Source organism: Lagopus muta, chromosome Z, assembly GCF_023343835.1.
Source record: "Lagopus muta isolate bLagMut1 chromosome Z, bLagMut1 primary, whole genome shotgun sequence".
Lineage (NCBI taxonomy): Eukaryota > Metazoa > Chordata > Aves > Galliformes > Phasianidae > Lagopus > Lagopus muta.
The window spans coordinates 9564358-9591211 of record NC_064472.1 but is presented as its reverse complement, the minus strand read 5'-3'; the positions used below and the strand labels follow the sequence as shown (position 1 = coordinate 9591211).

At 43.1% G+C, this 26854-nt stretch overlaps 1 protein-coding gene across 4 annotated transcripts in view; it reads right to left on the bottom strand.

Moving 5' to 3' along the window:
• UNC13B (unc-13 homolog B) overlaps positions 1-13874 on the bottom strand; it is a 206076-nt gene extending 192202 nt beyond the window's left edge. For all 4 annotated transcript variants that reach the window (XM_048930940.1, XM_048930942.1, XM_048930943.1 and 1 more), the window contains exon 1: positions 13761-13874. In XM_048930940.1, coding sequence (XP_048786897.1) covers positions 13761-13782 — 22 coding nt within the window. In that variant the 5' untranslated portion in view covers positions 13783-13874. The remainder of the gene's footprint in view (positions 1-13760) is intronic.
• Between the last annotated feature and the right edge of the window lie 12980 nt (positions 13875-26854).

Genomic DNA, 26854 nt, shown 5'->3' with positions numbered 1-26854 from the left:
ATTTTATTGGTTAAAAACAAACAAACAAACAAACACCCTATGCAAAATACTAGAGTTAGTTATTCAGTGTGCGACTCTTCCTTAGAAGACAAACTGTCGAATTGTGCTTCATTTCTTTTGCTATAAGGAGTTATTTGCAGGTTACAGATTCCCCTTGAACATTTCATAGTTTATGATCAGAAGAGACAGCAGGCCTACTCCTGAATCTGTGCCTAATTAGGAAAAAGAAAAGAAGAATTCATCAAGCCTTTCAAAATTTACAGATAAATAGAGAGCAAGGAAGAAAGAAGGTCTGCAAATTTTCAGTAGCATAACTTACTCTTCATTCAAGCTCTGTGAGATTAAGAAATGTGATTTCTTACATTAGTGGAAGTGCCTGAGTTGATAAAGTGAACAAAACCTGCACTGTTTAATTTTACATAGAACAGACCTTAACTCATGTATGCCGATAGCTGTCAAAAACTAAGGAAATGCATAAAATGAAAGCCATAACCTTGCACCAGCAGGCAAGAAGACGTAACATTTCAAATCTGATAGAAGCCACTTTGAGTTGATAAAACAATTTTGCTGACAAACAAGGAGTTCAACTAGTTTAGAACTAATTCAGAAATGTTTGCAGTATTTTTTTTTTTTCAAATGAATTTCACTTCTTTTCAGATTAATTTCTTCCAAGACAAAGCATGTGCAGCAGCTGCTCAGTCATGCACATGTAAAGACCGCTTAAGTGTCTTGCTGGAGTTACTAGATCAAATGACACTGCCTGGTCACAGCAACCTAACAGCTACAAGAAGACACAAGTATTCTGTCTGGTGCCAAAGAAGAAAAAATAGGAATTACAGATAGAATATCATAACTTGCATTCAGCATTCATTTCCTAAGGCTAGAGTGTCATCTGCACAGATTCCTGAATGACTTTTGCTTCTATGCTTCCTGGTCAGATTTACATTAAACCAGAAGCACCCTGGAAAAGAGGCTGCTGACTAACCATATCAGAAGGGAATGCCACCTCAGCAAGGCCTCAGCACCTTCTGGTACTTTTAATTTAAGGTTCAGGATGGCAAGCAAGCAATGAACTGAACACAGCTACCTGCAAAGCCCAACTGAACACAAGCCTACCAGGATAGCAACATGTATCACTGTTCAATTCTGAAGTTTAGCACACTTGTTAGAAGAGATACTGAATGCAATAGTGTGTATCCCAGGGGAATTCAGAGATTTTTTTGGTTTGGGGATTTTTTTTTGTTTTGTTTTGTTTCCAGTAAAAACATTCCACCATACTGCACTGCAACAGATAAACAGTTTTTCCCAGGAAAAACAGCAGCTGTGTTCTCCTGAAACAAGTAATGGAGAAGAATTAGTCTATCTGAAACACAATTTTTGTAAAGATGTTAAAACTGTCTTACTTATTTCACTGCTTTGGTTCACAAACATATAAAAACCTAATACAGAGAAGACAGAAATAAGCTGACTGCAAGCACTAACAACAAGTAGAAGAAATCCTAAGGATATCAGCTACGGCATAACCAAACGAGATTCCCACCCTGGGATGAGGGATTTAGCAGAATACTGCTTGAGGAGGAACTCCGTGTAAGCCTAACTTTACTCTTGGCATTCACAGACTGCTTACACAACACTGGTCCCCGGACAACAAGGACAAATTGCAGAGGTAGGACAGACAGTCCCACCAACTTTCAGGATTTCTTTTGTTCTGCTTCAGGCGTTGGGACGTTGATCACTTTTTATATTCCCTAGAAGGCGGCTGAAAAGGACATTTTAAGTCGAGGTTGTAAAGACAGAGTGTGTTTCCCAAAATTCAGCCAGGTACTGCTACTGAAACAAGCACAGGATTTTACCTCCACCTGGGAGCAGAAGCTGAACATCCGCTCCCCATGGCAGTACTGCAGTACTGGAAGGAGCCATGTCTCCTCAACACCGTAGCCTCCACCTGCCAAGATTTTTGATTCAACACTGCAAGTATAGAGAACTGAACCATAGCAAGTGTTGCTATTGACAAAGATTATGCCCAAAATAGTTCTCTTGAAACCTCTGTGGTCTGCATATATTTTGGCCCCCATAAATATTATACTGAAATTCCACAGGCTAATGCAATTAGTACTGAAATTGTTAACTAAAATGAACAGCCTTTGGTAATAACTTAGTGTGAGCAAATCTTCCTCTACACAGTTTGTTGTATTATTATTACAACTGAGCAGTTGTCAGAGCAGTAATTCACATCACAGTGAACTTAGTGCTGTGAGGATCACAAAAATGGAGCGGCCTTTAGAGTCACCACATCTAGTATTTGTTCTCACAAGGATCTGAGCTGCAGAATCACAGAATGCTTGGGCTGGAAAAGACCTCAAAGTCCATCCATTCCCAACCAAAGCTCTCTGGGCAGTGGTGCCTGGGCATCACCATGCTCTGAGTCAAGAATTTTCTCCTATCCTATTTTAGTTAAAACCATTCCCCCTTGTTCTATCACTATCAGACCAAGAAAAATTCAGTCTTTCTCCTCCTAAGGACTCCTTAGAAGGACTCCTTCTAAGGAGTCCTTCTCCTTCTTGGAACAAGAAGTCCCACCAAAGCCTTCTTTTCTCCAGAGGTGAACAAGAACAGTTCTCTCAGCCTTTCTTCGTAAGAAAGGTGCTTTCTTTAATTATCTGATGCTTTTTTTCTGGAAATAAGTCCTAGATCTCACCAGCACCTGTTTATCAGTTGGAAAATGTCACAATGTCCTTGTTTTCTCACCACAGACACTGAAAGGAAGAGAGAGTCAGTCACGTTTACTTCAAACCTCTCTGTTTAGTCCCACCCGAGCTCATGTTTTCCAAACAGGTCCGGCCAGCGCAAAGCACAGCACTCATGGATGCATTACCTTTGCCTTTGTACTTCCCTCTCTGCTCAGAATACTTCCCTCAGCATATACTGTCTCACCTTTTCCAATACAGCACTGAGACAGAAGGACTCCTCAGCACTTCTCCTTTCACTAAGCTCCCGGTTTTTCAGAAATTCTTCTCATTTGCCTTTAAACTCATAACTCTACTTGCTATCAGCTCATTTTCATTATGGCTGTCCTCGGGGTCATTTAATCCTTCACATTATACTTACCTACTTCTGAATCAATTATGCCATTAGGACTCAGCTTTAAAACACATCTGACACACTCATGTTTCTACTCTCCTTGCCATACCACAAGCAGAAGACATCTGTCTACTTCTCCCACTGACCATTTCAATGCCACTAGCCTCTGCTACGACCAGTTCCCACCCAACTTTACATTTCTTCTGCCAGTTCCAGATTTCCTCAAAAACAAACGTCAGCTACAAACAGGTGTTTGTTTCATCCACAAACAAGAGGCTGGCTCAGCACAACCTGCCACTTGCAAACCTACACTCCATTTATATCCAGTTACTTTCCACGCTGCTTACATCCATCTAAAAAGCTTTTATTACGTCTCTTTAAATTTGATTTTAAAACTCACAGCATCACAGCCTCCCCTGCTTTAGAGGTTAAGATGCATCTGCAGCCCACAATCATCCCTTATCTCCTTTTCTGTCTGCTCTCTTGCAGAAACCACCTATCTTGTTCTCCAATTAGGTGATGTCACTGTGGCTTACAGCAATAAGCTTCCACTACCAGACGTCAGATTTCAAGTGTTGTATATTTCAGTACTCTAAGCCAGAGTTCACCTAACTCAAATCAGTAAGGTGTTGAAGTTTTGCCACCACCTGTATATCTGTATATCATTTTCAATGATATCCTTATAAGAACAACTGGTGCAGCTCAGGAATCATACCTACTGTACCTTCTTTCTGCACCCTGATCCTGTGCGCAGTGCTTTCCTGCTTCTCATTTTCGTATGACTAAAGCACATGATGTTATCTGATTTAATATCCTATAGAAGAGCTCATCTCTTCTGCTGAGTCGGAAGCCCCTGCCTTAATCCCTGGACTTCCTGATCTTCAAGATACACCTTCCTTTACAAACTGATTGTTTCTGCTCACAGAAGTTCTGCACTTGTGCACTGTACCCTGACACAGTGACCAGGTGAATCACCAGCTCTAGGGCCACCTTCCGGGTGGAGCCTCTCTTTGTTATTTGAGATGTTAATATTTGTCCCTGTAGCTTCACAGATTTCCATGCCCTCCTCTGTAATCAAGCTCTTGACTTTACCAAAAAGCTTCTCAAGGTGTTTCACAGCTGCTGGTCTAAGTTAAATCATGGTCACTCAACCCAAGTTCGATTTTACGCCCAGCTCCAGCATCCTTCGCACTTCTTAAAGCCTCACCTACAATGAACTGTACTGATCTCGTGGCTTCAGTCACTTCTTGACAATGAATAGGCCTGACGACACAGCTCCCTACCCAGCCATTACCAGCAGCATTTGTCCTCTGGTGTGGAACATTAGTCTGCCACAGTAACAGTCGCCAGGAACACTCCTCTGTAAACATATTATGAGATTTCTAGCCACATTTAAATCCTGGACTACATGCAGTAGATCTCTAGTGCTATCACAGCAAAATCTCTTATCAGCTCTTCCCAAAGTAATTTCAGTCCAGCTGGTTCTCTTTTATCCACGCTAATGCAGCTTTGCAATTCTGCATCACTAGCACTGTGAAATACTGCCAGTCACCTTTGTTCCTCTCTTCCCAGAGCAGGGCATCTCCTCCAGCATCTCCAGGAGAACTGCTAATAAAACACTTCTCACTGTTTACTTTCTATAAATTTACATAATTAAACCACTTGTTTCTAAAAACTATGTCATCCTTATTTTGTCTCCAGCACCACCAGCTCTTCCCTGAAAAAATGAAATGCAAGCCTCTACAAGCACACACAGGGTTAACTCACATATTCACACTTTGGTCACATGCTGCTCCGCTCCAATGGAGCTTGAACACATCTCCGTATCTTTGACTGAGTGGCAGATACAGAATGGTAACTACAGACCAGGTTCACAACATAAGCTTTGTTGCTAGTGCTCTGCTAAACCACACTCTTCGTTCCTAGCAAAACGTAACAAAACGCTGATGTAAAATACCAGTCTGACAGGTTGTGGCAAGTCTTGATCTCGTTTCAAGAAATGAAAAATGTGCATGTTCCTCATTACAGTCCGATTAGCCGAGTACTTCCATTCAAATGGTAGGCATCACCTAATTCCCTTTTTACCAATTTTTACAGTACTGAAGAAGTTTGACAAGAGGGTGGAATTTCATCACAGCTCAATCCAGTCTGAGCAAAGACACCTCAACTTCTGCGGCTGTGATGGTAAAGCTAAGCAACCTGTGTAGGCTGAAAAACACACATTTGTTGTGTACGATGACAACATAAGGCTACCTAGAACCGCAGTAAATCCTTCAGCAAATTTAATTCAGAATCGCTTTTTTTCCTGAAAGACTACAGGTTGTTAGATTGAAAAAAATCTACGTCCAACAGAGGGTCATATTAGATTACTACAACAATCCATTCAGGACCTATAACTATAGTGCTTCTAAGCAGTCAATCTCCTCAAAAATCTGCTGTTAAAATGGAGAATACACAGACTCTACTTACTTAATTTGATATGAGAAAATCTAATAAAATTTTGCAGACACAGCGAGTTATAATGGGCAGGAAAAACTGAAAGAAAATCACTGTCTCATATCCCTTTTCTCCTTCCCAACAGCCCCATACTTACACTACCTGCCAGACTCATACAGCATACAACATCTTTAGGTCCAAACGGTATGTACCACACCCTGAAACAAAGACAGTTTTAATTTCCTAGAAGATTTTTAAGAAGCACCAAAGGAAGTGCACCTTTCCAAGAGGACACTGAAGAATAAAGCGTGATGGAGAACAGCTCGTGAAAGCGGGGAAGTGAACAAAACTGGAATGACACAATTTTCTAAAATGCACATAGCTGTTAACTCAGCAGTCAAGCTCCTTCCTCACCCGAAGCTGATAAGCTATCTTGGCATCACCTCAGGTAGTGTCTGATACTCCTGCCATTATAGGAAAACAGTTATTAAAAGTGTCCAGGATAGCAGTTTCCAGATCTCTGGTTATAACACACCACAGGGACTGCAGTCATTGGAACAGAAGACTGTGGAGAATCACCACAGGCACTGGAAGTCTATATTCTCTGGCTATTTCCCAAATACAGGTTCTGAGGTTTATGAAAACCCTCAAGAAAAGCGGGTATTCCTGAAGGATTTCCTTCTGGACATGTAAATATCTCTACATTCGTATATATTTTATATTCATTCCTCCTAAACTACATGCACCAAGCAGATTTTTTCAGTGTATATTACAGTTTAGGTGAAATTTGTCCCAAAGTCTCTTCATACGCAGCCTTTCCATCACCACCTGACCACATGAAACTTTGTTGTATCATTCAAAAATAATTCTGAACAATTAAAAAAAAAAAATACACCTGAAAGAGGTCATTTTGTGCAGCAGTTTTTGAATAAACTGGTCAAGGATTTGCTGAAGAACTGCCTTAAAGTGACCTCGGGATACTCAAGATGCCCATGTTCAGTGCAAGGTAAAATAAAACACACAGCTCCTGATGCTTGAAGTTTACAATGCTCTCTAATCATGATCAGGTATGTAGTGATACGGAAAAAAAGAAAGAAAACACCCATGGTGAAGAGCTGCTGCAATCAAAGCATCATCTCCGTTGCTCCTAACAGAGGTTCACATTCATGAGAACTATGGCAACTCAAACACAGGCAGCCAGGGAAAAATCACAGGAAGGTTTAGAACACAACCACTAGCAACACATGAGGCTCCAAGTCATGATCCAGCTGCAGAGGTTCACACTACACACACTGCAGCATCAGCTATCCAGCTTGAGTGCCTGCGCCACAGCACTGGCTCAAAAGCTTTACAGAAAGAAGGGTTTTGTGGGCTTAGCTCCAGACACTTTCCTCATGAGAGGACTGCCAAGACAGCAGTGGGTTGGCTATATAAGCCATACTTCACCTGGACAAAAGAGCTACTCAAGATGTCCTTTAGCATATAATTTATTTATTTTAATGATGCATCTTAAGCTGAATATTATTATGACACTGACGTCAGCTGAGAGAACAAGCAGTGGGTGCACCAATGTTCAGAAGTGCTATTCTGTAATTCCTGCGTATGAAATAATCATGTCTCCCTGCTGAAAATGCTGGAGTCTCCTTAGAGCAGCATTTGGCCGTAAAGAATTAAGAGGGTTAAGTCACAGGAGCTTTAAGTAATAAGGTTAAAACCAGTATTCCTTAAAGGGACACGCTCAAGGCGGGAAGCCAAACTTCTTTTAAAACTCAGCAACAGTTTTAGGCTAGAGATTATCTGGGGAAGACACCTTCTCTTATCCCTCATTAGATATTCCCCTCTAGTCAATTCACTTTCCATTCATAGGGATGTTCAGCTGCAAGGAAGAGGATCGTGGGCCTTAGGTCAGCACAAAGTTGTTCAAAGACCACATTACATTTTACAATTCCAAATGATGCATTCCTCAGATACAGGCAGGCAAAAATGGAACGAACCAAAATTCCTAACAGTTTTTAACTCGTGCAGCCCTGGCAAGCAATGACAAAACATTCACATACTTAAGCACAGACATCAAAAGTACACTCTGCAAACAACAGGGGTGAGGAATATACACCCAGCAACATTTCAATTTAATTTTCCTTCAGAATAGAATTTCAGTAAGCTCAAGGTCTCCAACACAGTCTTGCATGTGAAACTCAAGCACCCAACTCCCTTCCAGTTCTTTCCAAATCTTTAACTCTCCTGACAAAAGGATGAGCTTATGAACATTCAAGACCAGCGTGCTACAGAGAACTAAAACCAAAGCACAACTTTCACCTGTCAGCATTTCCTCTCATTTGAGATATCCTCACCAAGCTGACAGAGACAACACAAACCTGCCATTACCACCCTCAAGTTCCTTGCCACCTCCTATAGCAGAAGGGAAAGAATTCACATCATAACATACTGCTTAAATAGTTCAACCAGCACCAGTCAAAACTGCCCCAAGCCTGGGGAAAGGGAGGCATCTGTGTGATCAGGTACTTCGCAGTCCATCTGCTAAGTGAACACAGCAATCAAAGAAAACAGTAAAAATCAGGAAGTTTAGATAGCTAGTGTCCAGACATCAGTGACATTTGCTTTAAAGACATTCAGAAAGACTAGAAAAAAGTTTCTAAGCAGACTGGAGTGCCACAGTCCAGGTGAAGTTAGAGCACACTTATGAGAGGACAGGTGCCTACAGGTCACCGAGCACACCAGGACGTCTGTGAAAACAGCTAGCAATGTGTAAGGAGTTAAAGGTCTGAAAAAAATGACAACTACCAACCAACACTGATTTGGAATTCACCTAAACTACACAGACACATCACGCACAGCTTACTGAGATGTACAGCTGACTGGCGCAGGGCACTGTCACAGAAGTGACAAACGCCATCATAGCGTGGTTAGTCTCTTGAGGGGACGAGTCATTCTCAGTGGGGTTGCACAAATACCCTCCTAATACCAACACTTTTACGGCTGGATCGACCACTTGCCATTTACGAAAAAGGCACAGAAGCTGCTGAAGAGACAAACAACAAAAAAGCAATGAAAAGCAACACTGTGCACGCCAAGTGTAAAAGGTCCAAGACAAAGTCACTCCAATATCCTGCTAAATTTGAACACTCAGACAACATCCATCTAACAGGAACCTGTATCATGGTGAGCATCTGCCAAGTGCTACATGTCACAGCAAACAAACAAAACTTTATTCCAGCAGAGTCCTTGGCAAAGGTGGCTAATGCATATGGAGGTAAGCAAAAAGGAATGGAGCAGATTTTAGTTCTCCATTACAGGACAATGAGATCAACACACCAATATAAAATCAATTTTTCATCTCTATAGGAACTTTAGTAGCATGAATAAAGGCTGCAAAAACAAAAAAAATCAAATTCAAACTGCAGAAAAACACTCAGAATGTGTTCTGAAGTCTGCAGTTCATCTAACAAGAAACAAGAGGAGCAAAGTGCTTTCGCACACTTCCTCACAAAGAAAACACCAGGTATCAGCAGGCTTCAATCTACCAAAGTGAAAGCAAAGGAAGTTCCACACACCCTCACAGCAGTTCCCAATCTGTTTGCAAGTCCATGCAATGAAATCTCTGTATGAAAAAAAAAAAAAAGTTATTATATGTATATCACTCTGGTTGAAGATCTTTTGGAAGAGCAATGAGAACAGCTTTCACTGAACAGAAAAAGTAGTTTCCAAATATTGAGGAAAATTTGGTAACAAGGCATAGAATAAAAATGAAAGGGAGGAAAGTTCCAAAACAAAGTAATAAAAAGATCATTTGCCATCACTGCCATCAGACATATGTACTTCATGTGCCTCCAAGTCAAATATTTAAGGTAAGATCCTGAGTTAAAAAAAAAAATTTGCTTGGATTTCACATGATACGGTCTAAATTGCAATTAGCTCCTAGGCTACAGTTCATAATGAGGAACTTAGATCATTTCCTTATTAATAAATTCACCGTTTGTTACATAATAAAACAGAATGTTAAGAGAGACTTCAATAAGTTTGAACTGGCAGATCCCAAACTGAAAGAATCAACTGAGAGGACACCAAGTGAGCAAAATGACAGATGCTAGTCAATTTCAGGAAGCACCTCTGTGTGCTTCTTTCATCCACTGAAAATCAGTGAGGATTTTCAAGTATCTCTTTGTTAAAACTTTGCAGTAACAGTACCCAGAACAGAAAAATGAACCACCGCCTTTCCATCGCAAACCAAACACAGCCTGTCAGTTTTAACTATGCTTAAGAACAGAAGAGGCTGGAAAGCTTTACAATTATCTCTCTAATTAAGCTACCAATTGCACGTGTCAGCTCTCCAAACCCCAAACTTATGACCCAATGTAATTAGGCTCCTTTAAGAGAAAAGATTCCTCAGCATTATCATCCAGATTTATAACACATTTCATTTTGTTCCAACATACATACACTGGTAGCTTTCTGACTAATTACAGCTAAAGAAAACCAGTCTGTAATACTTATTCATCAAGCAATGTTCCATTAATACCTGCATTTCTGCTACTGCTTTCAGAACCCAAAATCCCACTCTCATATTTTCCATTTTTATCCACCCCAAAACAGGCAGGGTTTTTTTGTTTTTTTTTTTTTTTGTTTGTTTGTTTTGTTTTTTTGTTTTTTTTTTCCCCAATTCTGCAGCCATTTCAGAATACGGTCACAATGCAGTTGTAGAACTGCCCTCTGCTTAGAATACTAAGCTATTCTGACTAAGCCAAAGAAGTCACCGGACAAGCAAGTTTTGCAGCAATTCAAAACAGCAACAACAAAGTAGTTTGCAAAAAATAAACAAACAAAAATTTTAAAAAAATAATTAAAAAGGTGCCTAACTTCAAGAGAGCGCCATTTCATGTAACAGTCGACAACCTGAAGCAGCAGAGAGCAGGACGAGAACAGATCCCCACACTGAAGCTCCTGCACGCCTCAGGTAGCTGCACCTCACAGAGATGCTGCAGATGGGGCCCCGAGACAACAAAAGCACTGCCCCCCCGTGGGGCTAAGCCACACAGTAGGTGTGGGGACAACAGAAGACCTCCACTGCCAATATCCTTGGAAAAGCTAAGAAGTAGAGCATTTCAGACAAACAGATGATGTGTGACACAAATCAACACAAATTTTACTACAGTTACCAGATGGATAGCTAGGGAGACAAAGGGATTAAGGATACAGTGGGAGCTGTCACAAAGCAGAGGGGTGGAAAACTAGAAGAAAAGCATCACTGAGTGGTAAGAAGCCATGCCACTGTCTCGAGACACCAAGAGCTGGGGGGCAAGTGAAAGGCTGGGAAGGAGCTGATGACAGAGCACTCGTAACCACATGATCCGGCTTTGGCAGGGCCCTCGCTTGGAATGACCCTTACGAGCTGCGCTGAGATGGCAGGTACCTCCATCTGTAATCTGGTAGACAGGAAAGATCAGAAGAAAAAATGAACGAAGTTAAGATCCAAGAAAAAAAAAAATAAATCAAGACTTCCAAAACAAGGCCAGGAGAGCTAACAATGCAAGACTGACATGAAAAAATTAAACTGCTTCACTGGGACTACTTTTATTTAATACCTGCTATTTTAACAAACACAATACTAAACACAAACTAGTAAAGAGAACTGTGCCAAGAGAAGATTATCAGACATAATCCAGGCACAGCTGCTCTGAACTGGAGTATATGCAATCTCTTCTGGGGTAGAATCAAAATATGAAGAATTGTGCTGTAAATCAGTCACATACAATTCAGCTTTTTTTTTTTTTTTTTTTTTTTCCTTTTGCTCCTTGACTTTCACCCTCTGCATCTTTCAAGATTACTCCTCCAAGGGAGTCCCTCAGGTTACTCCTGGAACAGCCTGTGCCACTGGCTCACTTCACACACACTCTGCCTGCAGGTGAGCCCGGCTCAGAGTCCTGCTGCACTCAGACTTCCTGCCAAGTACCTCTGTGACAGACACAGGGCAAAGCTTCTGAGAAAACACCTGATTCAATCTCTGAGAAGAAGTAGTAAAAGAAATGTGCCACCTAAAATAAGATCAAGAAGCCATGAATGTCAGCTGCTCCTCCAGAAAGAAAGGCAGAACTCAAATCTATTTATGTGCACTGTCTTAGATTATCCATTCATTAAAATATCATTAAAGCACATAATTCAAAGGGGAGGAGGGGGAAATAAGTGAATTACAACACGTTCGGGCTGCTAGGCTTCTTGTTACACTGCCACTTAAGGTTTTTTCCACATTTCTGTTATCTGCTAAAATGCAATTCAGATGCAATTAACAGTGTCCTAATCGCCTACATTTCCTTCACAGGTTTCTGGTTGTCTTTCTTTTTTAAACTCAGGTCTACAGCATCCAAATCCAAGTCACTATACAGACCTATGCATGTACCTTTCTTAATCGAAACAGAAGTGGCTTTTTTTTTTTTTCTTTCCCCTCAATAGAGCTCTCTCCTGCTTGCTCCAAAAGTTGCTGTTTTATTTCATCTCCCAGTACCTAATTTGTTTTTTCAAGTGCTCCACAGCAGTATATCACCATTTTACATATCATGGTTCATAGATGCAAGATCTCATCAGCTCATTCTTTCAGCCACGACCACTAAAAAAAAAAAAGTGTTCAGAAAATGGAATGTATCCTGCATCCTTCTGGTCAACCTGCCTAGCGCTATCTAAACTGCTGCCAGTATGATCTACCACCTTAGCACAGCAGGTGGATATGAAAGACAACTTTCACAGCTCCCTATCACATACAGTCACAGCTACCTCAGGTGTCTTTGGATCTTCACACCTGAGCAGAAATAAGACAATCACAGAAATCAGTTCCAGGCTGCTGAAACGCTTTTGTCCCAAAGGCTCTATGAACGTACAAAGAACAGCCTGAGGAGGCAGAACTGCTTCAGTAAATGCAGCATACAGTTGGTGTTGTTGTAGTGTATTATCCACTCATTGCCGTTACTGTTACTATGACATTAGTAGATGAGTATAAATACACCTTTAACACAAGAGGCAGACTTTTTCAAAGGACAGCCTGAAAGCATTTTGGTGAAAAATCACCAAAAAGAATGAAAATAAAACAGCCTTGTAATATGTAAGCTCCACTGAGATAACAAGAATCAGCTTCAATTAGGGGATTTGGAGGAAGAGCTTGAAATGGGTAAGCCCACCAGAGATGCTCAGCATGTGCTTCAGAGATCTATGGAAGATTTTTAAGACAAGCTTCACACTTACACATATTTCCTAACTCCTCAAAAAGATATCTATTTTTTTAAATATCAAGGCTGAAACTCAATTTGAAAACCCTCTCATAAAAGAATAGTGCTCTCCCCAGAACACTGCATGCTGATGATACTCTGGTGTTCAGCACCTGAATGGACTGCTGTCGTCAAATCGGGGGACATCAGCAAAAAGAAAGAAAAAGCTCTACTGAGAGCAGCTCACCAGCAAGTGTGTTGGGCTTTTTCTTTTATCATATCTGGCAAGGGAGCTGAGAACATTCAAACAATACTTGTAAGCCGCAGGGCACAGCACGGGGACACCCTAAAGAACAGTGACAGCCGCGTCCCCGAACCACGAGTCCTGGCACACGGTTTCCTTCAGGGATTTTACATCTCTGGCTCCAGAGAGCAAGAAGTTGAAACTGAGATAAGGAGCATGCAACCAGCGCTACGATCCGTCCTGCACAAGTGAAGCAGGCTGGGCGGCAAGAGGGCGTTAACAGCGATAGTCTGAAACAAAAACGCACGTCTGAAGCACGCACAGCGCTGTTAAAGCCCCGCAGCTCTCCCCTCAGCGGCCTCCAACGAAGCGCAGCACTCGGACGCCGCACCGCGCCCCGCACCACGCCTTCCCCGCCGCACAGCCCGCGCTCAGACACCTGCCCAGGCGCGGAGCCGCGAGCTTCGGCCCTGCCCTCGCGGCTTCCCGACACTTCTCCGCCCCGCGGAGCGGGGGAGCAGCCGACGGCTCGCTGGGACGGCGGGAAGGTGCGAATCGCTCGCTGAGAACCACAGAGGAGCCACGCTCAGAAGAAATCAGAGCGCCGCGCTGCCGCTCCCGAGCGGATCCTCAGAACGCAAACTAACTCGCGCGCAGGTGCTCCGCGGCACGCAGGCTCGGCCTCTCCTCACGGCCGGCCCGACACACCCCCGAGGGGCGAACGGGGCACCGCCACCAGTGCGAACGGCCCACGGTGCTCCGACGCCGCCGCGCCGGCCCGCACTCACCTCGCACACACAGGAGCGACATGGTGCCTCCCCGCCGCCGCGCCTCAGCCGCCCCCGGCTCCTCTCATGCCGCCCCGCGGCCGCAGGTCGAGCGGGAGGGCGTGGCGGCGGAGGAGGCAGCGCGGCGGGCGGAGGAGGAGCCGGACCGCCGCGCCGCGCCCCGCCGAGGGGAGGCACCGGGCGGGCGGCTCGCCCCGCCGCCATCTCCCGGCGGCCGATAGGGGGCGCCGCCGCCGCTGCCCCGTCACCATGGCGAAGGCCCGGGCCCCGCGGCTTCTGCCTTCCTGGGAGCTTTGTCTCTTTCTTCTTTTTCTTTCTCTCTTTCTTTCTTTCCTTCCTTCCTTCTCTTTTTCTTCTCACACCTCTGAGTGGTCTTTCAGTGCTGCTTCATCCCCGGCTATTAATGAGGCTCGCGGTGCGGTGCACTTTTGTTTCCAAACAGAGGGCGCAAAGAGAAACAAAACATTTCTGGCAATGTAACTTAATGGTGTTGGAAATATCAAAAAAATTTATCAGGACGGTATCTCCAATAAAGCAGATGTTATTCGCAATGGCAATGGCAGGCCTCCTGCAAGCAGGAGAGCACCCAGAAAACAGTGTTCCATCTTTTCATGCCCTGTCGCCCGATGCTTAATCTCTTTCTCCCCTGGCTCCTCATTGGCTGAGTACTGCAGGTTCACAATCTTCTCAACGCTTCACTAAATGTACAAACACTGGACAAACATAAATCTTCGCTGGCTAAGAGGAAATCTCTAATTAATTAATTAACTTCTGACTCTTACTCCATACTTGATCATTGTATCTGGATATCTGCTTGTTCTCCCATGCATAGAGATAAGCTCAGAAGGAGGACAGAGGGGAGTATCTTAATGCCTGCCTGTCATATCCCAACCTTCCCACAGAGCGAGGCCTTGTGTAGAGGCCCTGGCTGCTTTGATGTTTGATAAATTTGCTTTTCTTTTGCTAGGAGTTTCTCTTCCTAACAGAACAACTCTACAATATATTTTCTAGTCTCTGACACTACACTCACATTGTTTGGGACATTTACCAACTATTACAGTTTTGCAAGAAAGAATTAATCACATGACTCAGCAATTCTGTTTCTAAAACACGCTGCTAACATATACAGTATTCCTACTTTTTACATCAAAGTTTTTTATTATTACAGAATACAAACACATTATGTTCTACTTCTTCAAAACAATTGCCCTTTTTAATATCTAATGCAGAAATAACATTTCATTCCCACAATGGCAAAGCGTAATATAACATTAGTTCTGTGCCTTTAACACTTAGAATAACCCGCAAGCCTATACTGAGGACAGAGGAAAAGTGTCTTGTCTGAGTCCTTCAAAGGCACAACCAAGCTTCCCAAAACTCAGACTGAGACAGAAGAGAATGAGTTCTGCCCTGTGCAACGGAGTGTGTTTTACTGCTTTCACTCCACATAAGTGCATCAGTTACAGAAGTGTGTCAAAATATGTGCAGCTTCCCTGGGATACCAAGATGAGCCCTCAAATGTCTTTGTTCTCATAAGTGGCCCTTAGACTGCGAGCTGAACGTGCTCATATGACCAGAAATACTTCCATCCATGGCAGAGTGTTTGGGCACCATCAGCACATGAAGCTGTCAGGGACAGAGCTGAGGTGGATGGAGGGATCTCCTCCTGTCCCGAAGTGACATCTACACTGCTGAGGTGCTCCTGACCCCACAGAGGCTCTGGTTTGCTTATTTATCTCTTACTGAGGTTTAGCAGCAGCAGATTGCAACAGCTCTGGCACACCGACCTCTGCATTGTGACTGTACATCATCAAAGCCTCCCAGCTGTGAGCTGGGCACAATGCAGGCTTTCCATCTAGCTCCAGGGGATGTCTGAGCTGCACATCTGAAGGTAGGATATCAGATTGTCAGCCTTTCCTCATCTCTGGTGCACCTTTATTTTTCAGTGGAGCCTTACAAGTTTTTGTCAGTGAAAGATTTCTTCAAGGGTTTCCCCGCTGTTCAGACTTCTGGGCCTTCTCGCTCTTACAGCCAAAGAAAACCCTTGAGGTGCACAGGAGCTACTGTCCACAGTAACCTCACAAGGATTTATTCACAGTAAAGGTGGTCAACTGTTGGAATGGGCTGCCCAGGGAGGTGGGGGAGAACCCATCCCTAGTGGTATTTAAGAGGCGTGTGGACACAGCACTAAGGGACATGGTTAGTGGCAGGTCTCTGTACGTCAGGTTGATGGTTGGACTTGGTGATCTGGAAGCATATTTTCCAACTGAGGTGACTTTATGGCTCTGTGATTCTCTGTCCATCATAACTGTTCTGCTTCTGCTGCTGCTTCCTATTCCTCTATCTGTCTTAATATAACGAATGAAGTCTTTGGAGCCATGGTTGTCCCCAGTGGCATCACACAGCACTTGTTACAGCAAGCCCCCATTGTTCATACTGCTTACAAATGCTACCATAATACATCAATTACCTCATCAAAAGCAGATGATGTCACACTTTTTTTAATATTGCAGTAATATATTATTAGTAAACATGGGATCAAATAAGCACTGTAGCTAAGATCTTTGCTGGATGAGATCTATTTAGGAGGAATGACTGGGAGTGCTAGGATTATCACAGGTGTTAGAAATTTCTTGCAGTTCTGAGCTGTAGTTTGACTGAAATGTTTTACCAATCTTTATTTAATTTAAATATATCATTTAAACCCTTGCCAGATCTTAACTCCCAAAGACTGTGTTTGCTTGTGTGTCTGTCCATCCCCTCTGTCCTTTGCACCTCAGATAGGCTGTGGAAGAAGGACGATGCCACAGCGGTGAGACTTTTGCCAGGTGGAATTATCCCTAATTAAGTTAGAGTTGCTCTTTGAAATCAATTTCTCTGTGTTGTCGTAGTTGAAGTGGCAGTCCTCAAATGCATCTTTGTTATTTTTCTAATTCTTCCTCTGAACATTGTTGTCATAAACATAGAAATAGTCCAGCACTAAAATATATCGACAATCTAAAGAGAAAGAATAATTCCTGTGCCATCTTCACCCTCTTAAGCATAGATCTTTCCAGGTCTGTTTCTACAAATGCACAAAAAGAAATACAAGATTCACAAACAGTTAACCACAAGCAAAGCCCCAAATCCTATTGCAGACTGGGTCTGAATCCTGCAGCTCACAGTGTGGTCTGGTAGCACACTGGTACACCCTGTCAGCACTGTGCTTTTTATTTTTTTTTAAATGGAGATCTTTACTGAGTCAAGGATAGGAAATACACGCAGCAAGTATACTAACATTCATGTACACAGAAACTATAATCCTGTCTGAGCTAAGATTGAGGTACTGTGCAAACTCAGAAACAAGTCATCTCTGGCAGCTCCACAGTGATGCCCAATTTTCACTCTCTGCGAAAGAAGGGTTAATGAAGGGTTAATTTTCTCTGGCTACTCAAGCTCCAGCCATTGGTTCAGGATCACCTGCTGTTGAATAGGAAGGTTATAAGTGGGTGGTCTCCCACTCACTACAGCTTGTCAGCTGTTTTATACATGCTTATTTGCTATAGTTTCCTTGTTGAAAGAGCAATACTGTAGATCTATTTGCACTCTAAGTAAACTGTGTTTTCCTCTCCTTTTCCTGCTCTTCTGTTTTGAGCTTTGTATTTCTGACGATGTAGAATGGATCAAGCTGAAATCTGACATGTAGAAAACCCCCAGGGGCTTTATTTTAAATCAAAAGGTTTAGATCTGTTAAACCATTTTTTCTGTTATGCAACTGACAAAATCATCTCAGACCTGTTTTCTGGGGCTAAGCTCTAAAGATAAGGAAAAAAAAAAAAGCTTTTAATTTACCCCATGACGTTTGGCAGGAACTGAGTGCTGCACATAGACTAAGCAGCTGATTGATATTCTAGCATTGAGTAGTAACACTCAGATTTGTCGGTAAAAGCAACAGCTACTGAGCAGGCTTTCACTGGTATCTCTGTTCCATTTATTTTCTAATAAAATACAGCATTTGAAGAACAGCACTGCATCCCATCTTACCTGTTGTGTGGGAGCCATTTCCATAGGATCTCCAAGCACAGCTTGCTCTGGAGTGGATCACAGTAGATACTAAGTGCAGTAGGGAAAGAAGAGCACATACATACACTGGAAGCAGCCTGTAATTCCATGTTATATTTTAACCAAGTTTTTGTTTTAACACTCTGAAATTGCCAACCAGAATGATAATTGTGAAATTTTAAAGGTTTCAATGAATAGGACTTCTGCCTCATGCCATGTACAAAGGAATGCACCTGCCTGTAATGTCACAGAAGGTGAGTAGGGCTGTGAGGGACCGCATCCCTCACAGCCAAACTTTGAGCTGTAGCTTTGGGCATCTTTTTTCCTGCATCCCCATCTCAGCTTTTCCTAAAAAAGTTTGGATAACATCAGTAAGTGACAGTGATGTATCAATGTACGTTGTTGATCAGTGGCTTAACTTTAGAGACTCTTCTGTACAACTTGTCATGATTCCACCAAGTATTTTAGCATGCTCAGGAATGTCTCACCTTAGCCCTCCAAATCACCCTCTGCAAACATTTAGCTTTCCTACCTGCATAGCGTGGGCACTTGAGCAGGCTTTAGTCTTTCAGCCCTAATATTCCATCCACAAAATGGAGGTTGTGACAATTATTTAAGGATGGAAGTATTAAAGATTAGGGACATCCCACAGATAGTAGCAAAGATAAGACATCCAGACACTGTCACCATGTAAAACATATAGCACAAAAAGATCTGTCAGCTTTTAGGTTACAAAACCTTGTTCAAAAGTCTGGAGAAGCAAAAGGCATTCTTTCATCTCTGGAAAAAAACCCTCTGCATAAGAAGGCAGCTTCTGTGGGAACTGACCTTTCCATTACAGCTGCTCACAGAAAAGTCTTTCAGCCACTCACACAGCAGTCGGTAGAACTGAACCTATTTCTCAGGCAATTATCTTAAGCATCTCAAATGTGTTTCTTGAGCATGCTGTGTCGCTTCGCCCTTGAGCACATGTGGGCTGCCACATGCAGCATGGGATGTCTATATGGACAAGCATTGAACAGCTAAGCTGGCAGTACAGGGTCTGTGTAAAATACAGAATCCAGAAGGGACATTTTCCACGAATCTGATATCTCAGGTCTGGGATTGGTGGTCGCTGCCAGTGACCCTTCACTTGGCCAGCGTGGACTGCCACTACCTGCTGCTCCTCTCACAGCATAAGGCACAACATATCCATGAGGTGAAGAATGTTGAGGTGCTCAGAAATCTTTTTCCTTAGACTCGGATGACCTTCATATCGGCAGAAATACCTCCCTTAAGCCATGTTTATTCATTTTTTACTTAGCTATGTCCCCTTGACCAGATTGATCATCAGTAGTCAGGAGCTGAGGATCTCTGGGGTCAAAAGCCCTGTCTCTACAATCCCCTGCTCTTTCATAAGCTCTTGTGGTTGCATCAGTGCTATTCAGAAGTGAGTCAGAAGACAGCATCTCCAGTCTAAGCATATTTATGCTCTCTGTTATCCTTCTTCTAACCTCAGCTTTCAACAGTGCACTATTCTTCCTAGTGTTTGCCTGCTAAATGAGTTTATAGTCAGCAACGCCATTCCTTCTCTGATTTTGCTTTGCCACACCCCCAAAAAAAAGAACTCTATTCTAAGTGGTCCAGAGGTCACTGGCTCTGCATGGTCTCTGCTTTGTGGCTTTTTTCTTCTGAGCTGCCTCTTCTCAATTACAGGTGGCATGTATTGTACACAGCAGGACGCAACATCAGACCAATATCTCCTGGTGTTGGTCCCTCACATTACATAGAGATCTATGCAGTTCTGCGAAATGGCCACCTGATTTAATAGCAACATGCAGTACCCTTTGTGCTATTAAACACTCTGCTTTGATCAGATTCATATAGAAATTGGAAAATAGCTGTTGTATTATAGAGAGAGAAAGGGAGAGAGAACTATTGTTTCATTTGAAAGAGATCCGATATTTTACCTGTCCAAGACTTCTACCTTGGCAGTGTGCAGAAGCCCTCACACCAGCTGAACTCGTTTCCTGTCCTACCGCTGTGCTGTCAATTTTTGTTCTGTGCATGCTAATAGGAGTGCGAGAAACTGTTTCTCAATAGAGAAGCCTAAGAGGAAAGCTTTTCTCTTGCTTTAGTACTTTTTATCTATTGCAGAGGAACATTTGTCAGAGGCAAAAGAGGAACTATTTGTCAAAGCAAAAGGAAAAATTGTGGGCAAATATTGCCCGAGAGGTAGGTTCTGAGGAAGAGGTGCCATGTAACTGCAGAGGTCTCTCCTATCTGCTTTGTGCAATTGCTTCCTAGAGCAAAAAAGTACAAAGCAGAGAAATGCCAACCTCACAGAGCTTCCCAGAACCTCCAGCCCTTTAGAAGTAGCCAGGTTGACTGACATTTCTTATGCAAACAGGTCGCTTAACTCTTCCCAAGGCTGTTCCACAGATGCTGCAGCCCAGGCAGAGAGCATGCATCTCATGCCTTCCTGCTACATGAAGAACAGGGAAAAGTAAGCAAGCAGACTGGCTCACTGCCCCTCTGGATGCACATGTCCAGATTTCAGGGCTGTGACAGCAGCATAAAAGTCCTGTTGTGAGCACCTTTTTTTTGCCACCAGCCTCCTTGGAGAAGTGTGCAGATAATTAGCATTTCAAAACTATCCTCCTAGGTTTGTCCAGGAGTCTCACTGCTGTCACTCCTCTTTCTGCCCTTCTGCCCCTTTTTTCAAAGAATTTTGGGGGGAAAAAAAAGTCCAAAGCTTTTAAATGCAAAAATAAGAGAAGCTCTTCTATTTCATTAAATGTCCACACACTGCATAGCACTCTGTTGCTGACTGTTGCACTTTCACATGAGATCTGCGTATCTGTGTCAACAATACAGGCTGCCTGCCAGCTGTGGGGCAGCTTCCTTAATACCAGAGCAAGCTGCAGGTGAAGATAAGTCACAGAAGATGTAGCACTACAGCCTCAAAGCTGTCGTATTTATGGACAGTAACTCCTTTTTATTGAGGCTGCTGAACCTCACCGTGTATCCCAGATGGTAGTTCCAAGATCATAAGTTTTGAGGAAATAATAAAAATAGAGAACGCCCACAAAATCTTCCCCAGGAGCTCCTTGAGTAACATATGTTTGAACAGGATGAGTTTCCCTTGGGGACTCTTTCTCTGAACTGTTTGCTGCATCTCTGAATAAAATACACTGCTGGAAAGCAAGTACAAAAGCTTTGTGAATTCAAAGCTGTGGCTAACTATCTGAGATTCCTTCTTTTTCTTGAGCTGGGCATTGTTGTCATGTGTTGCAACCAGAACATTCACCATTCTAGAGCTCTTTGAGCCTCACAGTAGCTGAGGATAAATTATATATAAAAAATACAATGATAGGAAGTGGAAAACATTGCTCTGTCAACTTTCTTTTCTATTGTAAAACAAATTAAAAGGGCAAACTAAGCCCCACTTTTGCTTTTTGCTAATGGAAGTCCAAATCAGCTGGTTACATAAAACTGTTATTTGAAATCAGCAAAAGGTGAAGAGAGATAACCTGGCATGGATATGTCTGCTTAAACATTAGATAAGGGATCTGCAAGGATTCTGCCACCGTTAAGGTTTGCCCTGGCAGAAAGCTACAAAGGAGAAGGACTGAGTCGTTCCCCCCTTGCTTCCCTTTTTTCTCATCTTACAGAATCCCAGCATGGCTCAGTTTGGCAGAACCTTTGTATCCATCTAGCCTCCAGTTTTCTACAAGGAAATTTTCCACTATGCTGTGATAATATTTCCTGTCCCTATTGGTGTTGTTTCTCATGTCTGAGCATGGAAATTGCTCAGCCCTCTCTGACATCCACTGTTATATGCTAATAAGTTCTCAAGACAGAGATGCCCAGTGGAAGCTTAAGTCGAGGTCTAGACCAATACCCGCAATTGCCAATTAGCAGCTGGGGGTCTAAGACTTGCCAGAAGGCAGAGCTGGATCTCTAATATCTACAAATAAAAGGCCACCAAGAGACAACCGACATGAAATGACATTTGCACAGTTCAAAGCATTTTTGTGCAATACCAGTCCTGCTTTTTGTCCCTCTATGCTTCTTGCCATGTGCATAAAGCCAAAATCTCAAGTGCATGGACTCAGCTGAGACCCTACAACCTTTTCCTTAGGATCCCAGCATGCTGGCCAAGTTCCAGTTGGATAATTAGATCATGATTAGACAATTGCTTTCATATGTCATTTCTCTTCCCTGGAGAACCTGGCTCTAAATTGTTTGATGCTTTCAAAGCTTCCAGTCATTAGCAAGGCTGTTTCTCTTGCCCATGGGAGAGTGAATGCTGGTAGAACTTGGAGAATGGCTCCACTGTACATGGAGTAAAATTTCCTAATGTATAGGATAGACATTGACTATAGTTGTCAAAATTCCTCTTGCCATTTGGGGAGATGTTGCTCTGTTTTTAAAGTGGAGGTGTGAGCATTACAATCCCAAACAGAGAATATGAACCCAAAGTCATTGTTACGCTCAGTGGGTAGGAAAGAAACAGACTGGAAGCGCCCTTTCAATGTGGTAGGGATCATTTTGTGGTTTGCAGATTGAAATTCTTAATGGCACTTATTGCAAGTTGTTTGCTTCCAGATGCTGTTTGCTTTCATGTTCAGAGTTATATGCATTAACATGGAAAATTCTGCCTGGAAAAATGTTGAGTACTGGCAACTGTGCAAGTACAATTTGAAGAAGTAATTACACAAAATGTTTCACTAATATATCTTTACATGCTGGCTTGTGTTTTTTTTTATCTTTTTGCAAAGAGCAAAGGTAAGGGTTTTTTACCTTTTAGTTTGTTATCCTTATATGCTTAGCCGCTGAACTGTTGTATAGTATAATCATACTAATTAATCAATGCTTGATTGAAACATCACAGTAGCCTTTAGATGCTGTGTATGATAGTTGTGATGTAGCATTCTAGGTGGGGAGGCATGTTGTAAGACTGTTGTGCTTTAACTAGGCAAAAGAAACACATGACAGAAAAACTGCACCAGTTTTGTGGAGCCCTTATCACTTATCAACATCAAGGAAACCAGGATCTACACAGCAGGTGGAATTAGCCTAAAATAACAGAAACATCAAGACATTCCCCTTCCTTTTCCTTATCTGTGTGTGCAGAGACTTCTCCAGCTGTCCTTGCATTCCGCTGCAATTTTTGGGACACCATTTGCACGGTGTCTCCCAAGGAGATGAGCCAACTGCGGGAGGTGAATCAGCAGGCTAAACAACAAGACTGTCGTGTTGGAGGCGACCACGGAAGGTCTAGCAATCTATCGCCAGCGATGTGACACTGAAGACCACCAAATGAGGCTATATCTGTTGGGCAATCATTGGGAGCGGATAGGAGAATGATTTTGTAAAAGTAATGACTATGTAATACTTGTGAAAATATAATCCGTTCACAAACACAATTGGGAGAGCATAGGCAGCATTTCTGGAGAGAGATCCCAATGTTCTCCCAGAGCTGCCAATAAGATTACCTACTTAAAGGGAATAAAACTTTTGCTTGTAATTTTCTTCACATCGATTTGTTCATTTTATGTGCAGAAAAAGTCAGCATCTGAAACACTGAAAATTTTATGTAGACAGTATGTTTTTTTTCCCGTGTTTTGATCTTTGGCTGCTGGCTGTTTATACTCCATTTGTATACACATACAGACAAAACTGCTGATTGCTTACAAAGATTCCTGGTTAAGAGAGTTCTCTTTCCATCACAGGTTCTTTTATTCCACCATCTGCATGTTTCCCCACCCGGCAATTTCTCTCTGGCCAGCAGCTCTCACCCAGACACCTATCACCTTTTGCTCCCAACTGGTGAGAAGAGTGCTATCTTCTGCACTGAGAAGCGCTTAGAAAACATTCATTGGCAGACACATCTGCAGGCTAGGTGCAGCCTGCAGCACCCACAGCAATCTTTACTGACAGCAAAAAAAGTCAGACTTTCTGGCACTGGGGCTCTGTGTGCAAAGCAGAAATAACATAGAAGGAAAGCATTCCTATTTGTATGCACCCTTCTGTAATGCCAAGGTTTCCCCAGAAGATAGCAAGAAGCCCAAGTGCTGCTTCTGTGTACAGATACCTGCTACAACAGCATCCAACAGCAGTGAAGTATCATCTTTCACTGCAGATGCTGAGAGCCCCATGGCCAGGTCAAACCTAACTTGTTTCTTGGAGAATGACAGAATCTAAAGCTAATCGAAAAGCTGCACAGTTTGGGTACTTTCTAGGGCAAGTTCCTCCCTGTGGCCTCGTATATTTAGTGCTGGCCAGGTGAGTATGTACAGACTGAAGACTGTAACTTCAGGAACTTTAGGCTGCTGTACAGGCAGCATCGATGCTCCTTAGGTAGTACATTTTTCTGCTAGTTATGCCTGCATAATGAGATGGAGGAACCGGGATGTCTACCCTGTCTCATCTTTGTAGAAGGAAGAGCAGAGTTGTTCAAGTGCTTTATGCATATGTTCAACTACCAGCCCTTCCCAACAGTGATTAAATGGGTTTGTGACACACACCAGACTGGCCAACAGTCGAGCAGAGAGAACAGCTGGGAGCAGGCAGTAACCTTGCAGAAGTAAGCCAAAGAAACTTTCCCTTTGCACACAAGGCTTGCTCAAAACTCATCCTCACATCGTTGTCCTTGCCATCGTTGCATTGCCTCATTACTGCGTTTTTGTATGCTCATGCACTCACTTAGTTGTTTCACAGGGTTGGCACGTGCCAGTGCTTGGTCATGACATAAATGAGGAGCAGCTTTCTCCTGACACCATGTTTGTGAAAGCCTGTACAACTGCTCCACTTTCCTATGAAGATCCTGGGGACATTTTCCATCCCCTTGTTGGTCTTCTTGCTGTCCCAGTGCACAGTTAGGGAATGAGCAGATGTTTTGTTCTCCATGGCTTGTCATCATAGCGACACTGAACATGTTTTCTTTTTGAAAACTTGTTTCCTTTCTGCTCTGCATACCATGCCTTCTCTGGTTGTTTCTGTGGTGCCACAGCAGACATTCCACTCAGCTGTCTGAGATCACCTTCAGGTTAGGGCTTAGCAAGGCAAAAACAGGTGTCTGTAGCACAGGTGTCTGTCTCTGTCTTCCTCCACAAACTCAATGTAAAAAATTCTCAGCAACAGTTACCTTCACCCTCAAATATGTTCTCAAACTGGGTTAGTTCCCCTCAAAGCATCTACTCTCCACTGACTGTGAGAGGGCCTCAGAACAGGGGAAGGAAAATATCAGATGAGTCTGAGGTTCTCTCACCCAGAGCACCACCTCACTCAGCTTCATGATGGGGACTCATCCCCTTCTCCCTCTCTGTCCTAGGTCTAGCTTTCTTTGTCCAAAATTAACCTGGGTCTGCCACAGTTTTTTCCTTGAAGATGCATCACGTGGACTCAAGCTCAACCTGGCTGTACAAAGCTGATCACTATTGGAAGGACATTCACTAAGTCCTTCCACTGGGTGGTACAGAATCACTGTCGTGCTATCTGGTCCTGGCCAACACCTATTCATCTTCCACCAGTGCCTTTGGCATTGTCTGTACGCACAGTCGGGTCACAGTCTGCCAGCTCTCAGAGTTGAGTTTGTTTTGTTACTAGCTCAGAGCAGCCCTTGGAGCTCACTCTCAAGAGCAGGGAGTTCTGCAATAAGTCAGACTTCAGTGCCTGAAATACACTCTTTGCCTGATTAAATCTGAATGGGGATTAGTAATGGAGAAGGAAAGATCTGGAACTTTAATTCATGGAAATTATCCTCTATCCTTCCCTCACACACTTAGCAGCAGACAGGATGCCTAGCTGAAGAGCAGCACATCCATTAGAAGTACAAGGATCCCTGTGTTTTTATCCCAGCTGAATCTGGTGAAGATGATGCACTGACTCCTGATCTAGCCCTGTTGGTACAAGACGCCAGCTGCTGGAAGAAGATTGCTCTTTTGGAGCAGGATTTCTGTGGTGTTTAATTCTCTGTCCTCCTGAGAACCTGCTGCAGGATGGAATATTCATCTGGAGGAAAGGCAACAGAGGAGGCAGAGCTGGGCACCTGAAGCTGGAAGAGTTTTTTCTTCTTGGCATCCTAGCATTTTTGTGGTTCTGAGTTTATTTATACATCTGAGCATGGCGAACAGCTCTGGCATTGCTTACGCTACAGATTCAGATGTGCTTAAGTTGCAGAGAGAATGAGATGAAGAGTTCAGCAAGGTTTCTCTCCAAAATCTGGAAGCAGAAGTAAGTCCAGTGTGAAATTTGAATATAAATGCCAAGGGTATTTATAGGGTATAATATATATATATATATATATAAGAGGGGCTGGTGCAGGCTCCTGACTAGGAATAATGGATCAGCAGCATTCCATGTGTCCCCATTAGAGAAGAGCCACCTGAAGAAAGGAAAGGGAGTGCATCAGTATGGCATCAGTCCAGCACTGTGACCACACGCAGGTGCTTTGGCTGTTCGAGGGACACAGAAAAATCCTTGGATGAGCAAGATACCACTAAGGAAATGCAACTGAATTATCCCATGGGAGGGTTTCTACAGCTCTTATGGTTATGATTCTCACAGAAAAGTATCTGCAGAAGGTGAGTGGCCAGGTTGGCGGGTGGGTGGACGGATGGATGGACAGATGGATGGGTGAGTGGGTGGATGATGGATAGAAAAGGGAGCCTGCCATTCCTGCTCATGGAATCAATGAACACACCTGCAGGAAGTCGCAGACACAAAGTCACCTCCTTCCTGTGTGGGAACACAGGAAAAACTGTTCAGAGCAGAAGCTGTGGAGCAAGATAAACAGCATGAGAACCAAGAACACCTCTAGAAGAAGAAAGAAAGTCTCACGGCTCTGATTGGATAAGTGCCTGTGTGAACGGTTGAAGTGTTTTGTAGAATGCTCTGTTGGCATGTAAGGGTGGATGGGAAAGTTGCAGGGGTGGATGGGAAAGCTAGGAAGAGAAAACTTGTGAAGGTATATAACTGATGTGAGAACTTGTAATAAACGATTTGGGTCATTTGCATCTGAGTCTGTGCATCAGACACTGCATTCCTGCACTGGAAAGGCCACCGCA